Raw genomic sequence first — 9,643 nt, 5'->3', positions numbered from 1 at the left:
GTCAGACATGATTAAGAGCGTAATGAGTCCAGAGAGTAGGGCGGGGGTGTTGGATGGTGCGATCTTTGCACAGCATCTTGCAGTCGTGTTGCGTGTTAATCATATTATTTTTTTTTTTGTCTGAAGAATGTATTTCGCTATATTGTATAAGCTTCTTTCAATAAGGGAAACATAAGAGGAGGAAGAGGAGTACTGATGCAACTACTGCCAGTGCAGCCAATTTAAAACAGATACTCCTATCATGTAATCACGGGTATTAGCCTTGAATTGAACATTGATACAGAAGCACATTAATGAAGACACAGGGATGCATGTTTGACCTCATCTGTCACTGTTCTACAACATGGACAATAATAGAACGGGATGTTGGGAACGCTGCGGTTTTACTGACGGTGTGGAGGTCAGATTGTGCGTCTCTGTATCTGCTCCCTGCAGCCACAGTCACCGAGCATCACATACAGTAAATCTGACAACGTTAAACTCGAAATGCCAAATATATAAAATATGAATAATATTTTTCCCATCCGGTGACCTTGATGTTGAGAATGAAGTGATGGCAGCGGTCTGACAGTTTGAGCTGAGGCAGAGCTTTCTGTTGACGCCCCACTGGTGACTCATAATTCGCCGTGGGGTATTTTAAATCACAGACTACGGTAATTCTCAGCTCGGGAATGATCGCCTCGCTTATTTCTTTTCCTAAGTATTAAGAATTGACTGCCGAGCCGTCCCGCAAACTGGCTTTAAAGTTATGAACTTGTTATTTATCACGGGTCTCGAAGACAAAACGCTGAACGTTCCGATAATTTGATCACACGAGCTACTCTGGAAAATTGAAATTTGGGTAAATTCAATTCCGAGCTGAGTGATATTTGTGGATGTGTCCAAGTGTCTACATAACTCTTTAGCAGTCTGGAGAAAGTGCATTGAGTATTTTGTGTATTTATAGTCTATATGATCTAATATCTCTTTGATTAAAACAGTGTTGAATCATCTTATGCATCGCTCACAGTGTTTGTTGAGACTCCAGAAGCTAAACAGGCACAGCGTATGTACACACTGTGTGTGTGTGTGTGTGTGTGTGTGTGTGTGTGTGTGTGTGTGTGTGTGTGTGTGTGTGCGTGCACACCTGCACGGAGACACACACTCATACATATTCCTCCGCTTGACTTCCACCCCTTCCCCGATATCTGCAGGAATGAGGAGACAGTATTTATTATAACCCGCCGGAGCCCCAGAGGCTCCCTACCTCATATTTCATCTTAATGCCTTTACAGCCGCACTTTTCTGTCTCATCGTGGAAAACTTCAGAGGAGAGAAACAACAATGGCAAAGCAGGTGACTCGCTGTTCACAATCAGTCTCACCTTGGCCTTATCAGGCGCTTCCATATCTCAACAGATTAAACTGCCTGAATTAGTCCGCGCTCTCGCCGGACACGGCGACACGTCCCCGGGGCAGCCGGAGAGGAACGATGGGTTTTTGCTGGAGCGGGGAGCGTGGCGGCAGGCCTTGCTGGGCCGGCCGTCATACGCCCCGGCATGCTGGTTGGGTGGGCCCCACTGTGCCGCTCTGCATCTATGGTTTCTGCTCCATGATGAGGCCCATAGAGCCCTTCATGACAGAGTTCCTCACGGGGACGTACAAGAATCTCACCGTCGAGCAGGTAAAGCCGCTGAGCTGTGAAATGAGATTTGTGACTGCTGCACAGGCCTTTAGGTCATTAGGTTTGCTAGGTTTTTGTTTTAATATACATAATATGAATAATGTACATTCATGTAAACAAAGTTCTGAATATTAAGCATGGATCCCAACAGTGGATGTTTGATTCAGAGGTCGACGGATAGTCAGAACTACAGCAACGAGTCGCTTTAATGCAAACAAATGATTGGCTACAAATGTAACATGTGAGTAAATGGATGTTTAAAATACCCGTACAAGGTAAAGCATGTGGTGTTGATTATGTAACATTTTGTCTGAGAGGAAGGACTCGTCTTCGAGGATGAATTCTTCTTGTAACATGTTTCACTTCTGTACATTATTCGCCAACATGAGAGCAAACACTGCTACTGACAATGTGCAGCCGCTGCAAAACTGACGTAAGCATTAGCTAGCCTAGCGTCAGCAGAGCCGTCCTCTGCACACAAGAGAGACTTCAAAGCTCTTGGTTCAGACCTGGGGGGAACAGGGGGAGCCTCGGCTCACACGGGGGGGGGGGGGGGGGGGGCATTAAGAAGGAGCTGAACGGAGGTCCTTCACACCTCCGCAATGACAATCACTCTGTGATGCGCAAGGCGGGGCCGGGAGCCACTTTATGGCAGGTTCACCCGAGGTGCGCTCATTTCATGCTCCGCCATGTGTGGTGCAAAATTACGTTTCAACTCGTGGTCCCGAGTGGCTTGTTGAGATTCCATACGAAGTTTGTAGGAATTAACTGAACAAAGTGCAGACTCCAGAGATTCAGTTCCCTGTTCCAAACGTACCAACAAAGCACAGTCTGATACCAGAGAGACTCAAATATGCTGGAGGAGCTCTTAAGGATGCATTTAGACTGAACACTTACCAACACGGTGGGGCTGATCCATGCTTCGCTTTTGCAGTCCTTGTTTATTTGCTACAAGCAGAATTAGGAGAGTAAGGGTTTGGATAACAGCTAATAGCTCAAGTCTGTAGTTCGTCTCTCAAACAGCTTGCACAATGGCATCTCTGTTTCAACGCACGTGTGTTTAATTGTTGTGACAGATGTCAGGTTAACTGTTCTAGCTTCTGATTGGTGCAGCAGGGGTCATGGGTGCTACTTTATTCAGGGCAGTTTGACCTCATGGTACCACTAAGAAAATGACACGCCTCTTATTTATGCAAGACTCTGACACTTCCTATACAAATCACTGTTTACAACAACTGGCCGATCTCATTCACACGCATTGTGTTGTTGCTTAACAGCTGACAGAGAGGGAGCAGATTTTAAATTGTGCCGCTGCCATAAAAACACATCTTTGAATATGACTTCAGTCAAGGCCAAAGTGAAACGCCAAAAAACATACTCAATGGGAACAGCAATTTAATAACCATATTTGTGCTTAAAGGGACCTGCCTTCCAAGCTGGAGCCGGTGTTTATGTTCATAATATTATAATGAATCAATTTGTCACATTATGAGCCTCGTTCGCAGCGCTTCCTGTTCCATCGTGAACATGCAGAAGTCATTTTTCATTGATTTAAGAAAAGAGGTGGAGCTGCATCTGCTGTGCTGCTGTTGCAATCACCAGTTAGGGATCATTGTTCTGAAGAATAATTAGGTCTGTACCTTCCTCCGTTCTCCAGGTGACCAGACAGGTGTATCCCGTGTGGACTTACTCAAGCCTGGTTCTCCTCATCCCAGTCCTGCTGGTGACAGACTTCCTCAGGTACAAGCCTGTGATCGTCCTCCAGGGGCTCAGCCATGTCACGGCGTTCTCGCTGGTGCTGGTGGGCTCGGGGGTCCGCTCGGCTCAGTTGGCCTTCTTCAGCTACAGCATTGCCATGGCGGCAGACGTGGCCTATTTCTCCTACATTTACAGCGTGGTGCAGCCTAGCCGCTATCAGAGAGTGACCAGTTACGTCAAAGGGGCCGTGCTGCTGGGCTACGCTGTGGGCGCTCTGCTGGGTCAACTGCTGGTGTCTTTGGGCGGGGTGTCCTTGTATTGCTTGGCTGTTGTGACTCTCATCTCTGTCTCCGTAGCGCTGATCACCTCCTTCTTCCTGCCCACGCCTGAGGCTAGTTTACTTCTTAAGGGGACGCGTTCTGCCCAACGGGGACGCTCGGGTGAAGACGGTCACGCCTCTGAAGGCCAGGACTTTCCCACGTGGGTCAAGAGCGCGGCGGCTGCCAGGCGCGTGAGGAGGATGCTCAGGACACTCGTATCGGACTGCAAGACATGTTATTCGTCTACGGCCGTGCTCTTCTTCTGCGTATGGGCGGCGACGGGGAGATGTGGCTTTTACCAGGTCACAGGGTACGTCCAGCTGCTCTGGGTTTACATGCAGCCCCACAACTTCACGGCCTACAATGGAGGGGTGGACGGCCTCAGCACGCTGTCAGGTAACCGATGCGCCGCTTCAAGCGCCGCTTCAACCGGCTTCAAGACGCACATTTAATGCATCGGCAATAATAGGCCATTTAGCAACAATTAAGAATTAACGGCCTTGACTGGTTGCCTGGCAACCTGATGTGGATGACGAGACTTTAGGCACATACTGCGACTCTCCACGAAGCCTTTAACTCAAGCGACATCAGTTATTCATTATTGAGCTTTACAGGAAGTGGTTTTCCAAACATTTTCATTGTACACATTCCGCTACAAAAAAATAATTGAATAAATAGACGGAAAGAAAACGCAATCCCTTCTATTATCAGTTCTCACAACCCCCCGGCGTACGGCAGACAATAGCAGCAGCATTAATTAGACTGTTTAATTGCCTGCTCTCGTCCCCATATGGGTACAGCAGCTGCTGCCGTCCAGCCAGTACACTTTTTATTGATTATAGAACTGATACAGTCCTGTATTCCCCAGAAGCCAAAGGCAATTACTCTGTGTAAACCGCATCCAGCTGTATGCATTTCACTTGTAAATGGTTGTGCCCGACATGCAGTCGAGCTGCAGGGCTCAGGGCTCTGTGTCTGATATTTCCCCAAAGAGTCCTGCTGTATTCTCTTCTGCTCCACACCTAGAAAACCTCCCCGAGGACAGAGGCTTGGTGGAATCCGATAGGGAAAATATGAATATGGATTACCGGCATGATAACATACGGCAGAATACGGCACATAATTTACTATTTTCATGTTCAGTATATTAATAACTGTACGCCCTCGAGCTCGAAAAACAACATTTTCTTGTAGCTCATTAGGATTAAGATAAAACAAAGTGTGTATGCAGAACAGACCGAGTTATGTTCAGCGTTATGATTTTGTATCGTGTGATTTTCAAAGGAAAAGGAGTTACAGGCTTCCATCTTTGTATCTATGGTCTCAAGCAGTAATTATGAATAATTTACACTTCAAACATACATATTTATTTATAATTTAGTTTGTATTGCAAAAGAGACACAATTAGCATCATCTACAACAATAAAACTATAAACAAAACAACTGCAAATAAGAGGAAAAAAGTACAACATAGACAACTGCAATGAACATATTCAGTAATAACGAAATGTATTGGGAAAGTTATCATTCATATGTCATAATGTAAGAAACATACCCTCACATCACATGTCTATGACTCTCCTTTAGTAGCAGCCCCACTATCAGGACATCGTGCATCACATTGATATCTGACACTTATCATAATGATAACAACACGACCTACAATGCAGGCCGTCCCTCACAACCCGAGATAACATCTTTTCATTCAATATTGTAATTAAGTATCTTTTGTTCAATTTAAAAATGTATTGTTCATAATTGGAATTATGGTTATGGTTTCTCCCAACCATTCATCAAAAGGAGTGCTACTTTTCTGTTATCAGTGTTTAGATTCAGGCCACACACTGGAGTTTAAAGCTTTCATATTTCATATTTCACTCCCCCACACACACACACACACAGTATGATGTTATCTAATCAGTGTGAAAAGCCAAACGCAGCGTGATGTCACATATTTTCCCTCTTCTATGCCACACACACACACACACACACACACACACACATTACAAAGTGGTTCATAAGCAGGGTGACCTGCATGCAGCTGGTGTTTGATCCTTCATAACTACAATTACGGTGAAACTAATGATGGCATCAAGGTGAACTCAAAGAGGGCATGAACACCTCAGATTACACACAGAAAGAGAGTGTTACACACTGTGGGCGTGACGAGGGGACAACAAAATGATGCAGCTCTTAAATCGGGATTAAAAGTCAGGATGTCCTTGCCATCAGTTCTGACACACTATACCTACATGGCTCTCTCGGTGCTTGGTGCTCTATCGGTCTGCCCACGTCTTCGGTCCAGACCTAAATATCTCATCAACTGTTTAATGGTTGCTGTGGAATCTGCGGCTGGTGTTCCAGATTCTCAGGGGATGAGTCCTAACACCTTTGGCGATCCTCTAACTTTCAAGATCTCCGTTCGCTCCTCTTGCTGCCGCATATGAAATCGATTAAAACATAGAATAAGTACAAAAGCTTATCCAATTAAGCTGAGACACATTTAAACACACTGTGGAGCTCAGCTGCATTATTGATTCCTCTCTATGAAGCTGCACAGCTGACCCTGCTAAGCCTCCAATTGACACTGCTGAGGAAACTGGTGTAATTATTCAGCCTCCTTCTGACCCACCTCTGCTAATCAGCACCCGGGGATTGATTAAGTATGTCTTAAACACACACAAGTTCTGGTGGTGTCCGTGTTGGACTATTAGCGCTGATTGATCACAAATGGACAAGGACTCAAAGGGAATGTACACGTTTAGATGAGTGAAGCAATTATCCTCAGCTTCTCTTTCTGTTCCAGTGGATGAAGAGATCCATGTCTCTGGTATTTACACTAACCACACTGAACTCGCCTCAGATTTAGCTTTTATTCAATCTTCAGCAATCACCAGAAGGATTGGACATGGCGGTGGCAGCTGTAGTTGTGGAAATGGTGATGAATATGTAGCGGGCAAGTTAAAGTGACGTGAGATGAAGAGTGAAACCAGAGACGGTTTCAAAAGGATCAAAAGAGGGCAGAGAAAAGGGAGACAAGTGTCCTCAAATAACCAAAGCTTCAAAGAGCTACTGGAGCCCCTGACTGTACGTCCATCGACAGGGATGAAGGTCTCATAACTCCTTCAGCTGTGGGAAGAGGAGGCTTGTGATGAGTCTGGGCCGCACTCTGCCACCCTGTGGCTGAAATGAGAAACAACACTTTCAACGAGTCAAATGTTGGACACAATTCTAACTATGCATTTCCTGCTGCTAAAGAGTGTCATCATTCCATGTCGACATTGATATTATGTGGAATATATTTCAGTACTTCATTGATGAACCCGGTAGTCATGCATGCAGTGACTCAGAGTGACTGTGTTCTCCTTTTAGGAGCCGCAGCCACCGTTGCTGTGGGACACATGTCTCTGGAGTGGTCTGTGTGGGGGGAACTGGTCCTGGGGGGTTTCACGTTCCTGATCGCCGGGGCTATATTCCTAATGGACCTGACTGACAACATCTGGATCAGCTACTCGTGCTTCTTCCTCTTCAAAACCGTTTACATGCAGCTCTCCACCATCTGCACGTAAGAAGACAGTAGATGCATGCATGCGTTCACACTGATGCACAGCAGTCCACAAATGCTGTGCATCAGTGTGAACGCATCTACTGTGTTGAATTTGGATATACGACGCCACAAGTTGAACAAGTCCAGATGTTGCCTCACAGGCTGCAATGGTTCTATGGAGAGTAAAGAGTGTTCTAAAGCTCCAAACGCAGCCTAACCGTGTTTGATGTTGTTGTTGTTAACGAGGTAATCGCTCTGTGCAGGTCGGTCTGTCTTTGTATTTGTACTTGTGTGTGTGTGTGATTTGGGCTCCAGTCATGCTTAATACTCCACCCTGAGCACAACATGAGTCAATTATATCCACCGCTAACACCAGCAGATAAGTGAATTACTCTATTTTATCTTCATCACTGTGACACTCACATAATATATCTTTGTGTGGGACAATATGAAGTGCTTTCAGTCAAATCATTGTTGTCATGGCAATGACGGGTTGGCCGGTTCATCACATCTCAACAATTACTGGATATTTGACCCTCATGGTCCCTGAAATGTCAAATGTCTTGACAATGTTTGGCTAGATTGCCATGAAATTTGATACACATCTATATATAAATATATATATATATATATATATATATATATATATATATGTCCGCAGAAGATGACTGGTGACTTATGATGGTGCCACCATGAAGGTTTTTACTTAACATCTAGATGGATTGACATGCATGGCTCCATGACTTTGGTGATAACTTTTCCCCTGAGGTTGAAACTTGTGGTCTATTTACAGGAAACAAAACGCAGTCGTCAGGTCAAACATTGTATTTGTTCAAAATTGTTGTCCATAACCAAATGAATAACACATTATATTTCCATCTGCCACAGTTGTGTGTTTGATTAGTAAAGGTTAGCGTACTAAAACAGGATGGTGAATATGCTTGATAATCTTCTACTTATCCTCATGTTCATGTAGTTTTCAGCATAATAGCATATTGACTTTAGCATTCAGCTCACATCACCAATTATTCTAATTTTCAATATTTGATTGTCCGTTGTTGTTCATATTACTGTCAGTTATGACTGAACTAATCACAATGTGTCACCACCATCATCATGTATGTATTTCCCAGTTTCCAGATAGCCAAGATGCTGAACAGGGAGCGCTACGCTCTGGTGCTCGGCATGAACAGTTTTGTGGGTACGATCCTCCAGAGTGTGCTCACCGCCGTCGTCATCAGCTCCAAGTCTCTACGGCTCACCATCACCTCGCAGGTACCACACGATGAGCTACAGGAGATGATTCACATGCAGAACAAAGTGATGCTGACTGAAGAGCCGTTAATAAACACAAAGAGGGAGACGGATCAAAAGAGAACGCTCTTTGATTTACAAGTCATCTTCTCACAGGACAAGTAAACACTCTCACATCTTTTCAGTTCCTGATCTACGCCTCCTACTTTGCTGCCGTTTCCCTGCTGTTCACAGTCCGAGGTGTTTACACTGTGCTCCACTCGAAGCGTCCCGCTGGAGGCCACCGGGCCGAGAGAGCCACCGAGCTGCCAGAGGCCTCACGCTTTTAAAGACCCCAATGACGTTTTAATCCAAACTGTCATCAGTTATTACAGCAGCTGCATACAAACAGATGTTTGAAGATCCATACTTATATGTACATCAAGCTATTCAGTGTGGTTGAGTTTTCAGTCTGTCACCACCATGATGTGACTTATCGATTCTGAAGACGTGCTGTGGGGAAATTAAGGAAAGTGCATTTCTTAAATGTGGCCACCAGAGGGCGCTACCTGCACACTGATCGCGCCACACTGCAGCTCTGTGGTGGTTTCATTTGAACACACACACGTTAGACTATCATTCTGGATGTATGTGTTTAAAGTAAATGTATCTAGTATGAACATGTGAACAATTGCTATTGTTGAATGTCAGTAGTCCTTCCAGTTGAGATGCTGACGTGTTGAAATCGACCTTGTTTCCAGTGTGTTCTATGTATGTCATCGTTCACCTATGTGTAAATATACGCCTGATTCACAACGGCTCTACTGTTGCATCTTGTGTTTGTGGTTGATTGATGAAAGAATCTGCAGAAGTGCATCTACGGGATATTTCTCAGGCTTGCATGATCATTTAACTCTTTTATAAATGCTGATCAGCCTCTCCAGCACCAACAGCCTGCTTTCCCTCTGTCCAGTAAGCATCATTCAGTGTGTTGTGACAGCATGGCAAATACCCCTGAATGCCTCTCAGCTTGCTGTTGATGTTTTGACACAAAATCAGCAATGAACCTGAGATTGAATTTGGTGAATTAGACGCATTATTAGGTGCAATAGGAGGAATATCTTAAAGCAACATGTTGTTGCCAGGTAACAGACCCATTTAGTTTAAGGCTTAGCTTTGTTCA

At 44.8% G+C, this 9,643-nt stretch overlaps 1 protein-coding gene across 1 annotated transcript; it reads left to right on the top strand.

Annotated features, from left to right (window-relative positions):
* Nucleotides 1-1,470: 1,470 nt before the first annotated feature.
* LOC137883490 (thiamine transporter 1-like) lies at nt 1,471-8,810 on the top strand. Its single transcript, XM_068724976.1, has 5 exons — nt 1,471-1,662; nt 3,320-4,076; nt 7,053-7,245; nt 8,361-8,502; nt 8,667-8,810. Exons 1-5 carry the CDS (start codon nt 1,471-1,473, stop codon nt 8,808-8,810), a joined length of 1,428 nt encoding a protein of 475 aa, XP_068581077.1.
* The last annotated feature ends 833 nt before the right edge of the window (nt 8,811-9,643 follow it).

Source organism: Cebidichthys violaceus, unplaced genomic scaffold (assembly GCF_023349555.1).
Source record: "Cebidichthys violaceus isolate CVI_PGR_0920_01 unplaced genomic scaffold, fCebVio1.0.p SCAF_33, whole genome shotgun sequence".
In the NCBI taxonomy this organism is placed as follows: domain Eukaryota; kingdom Metazoa; phylum Chordata; class Actinopteri; order Perciformes; family Stichaeidae; genus Cebidichthys; species Cebidichthys violaceus.
Note: the sequence above shows the minus strand (reverse complement) of the source record. Positions and strands in the feature narration are given on the sequence as shown.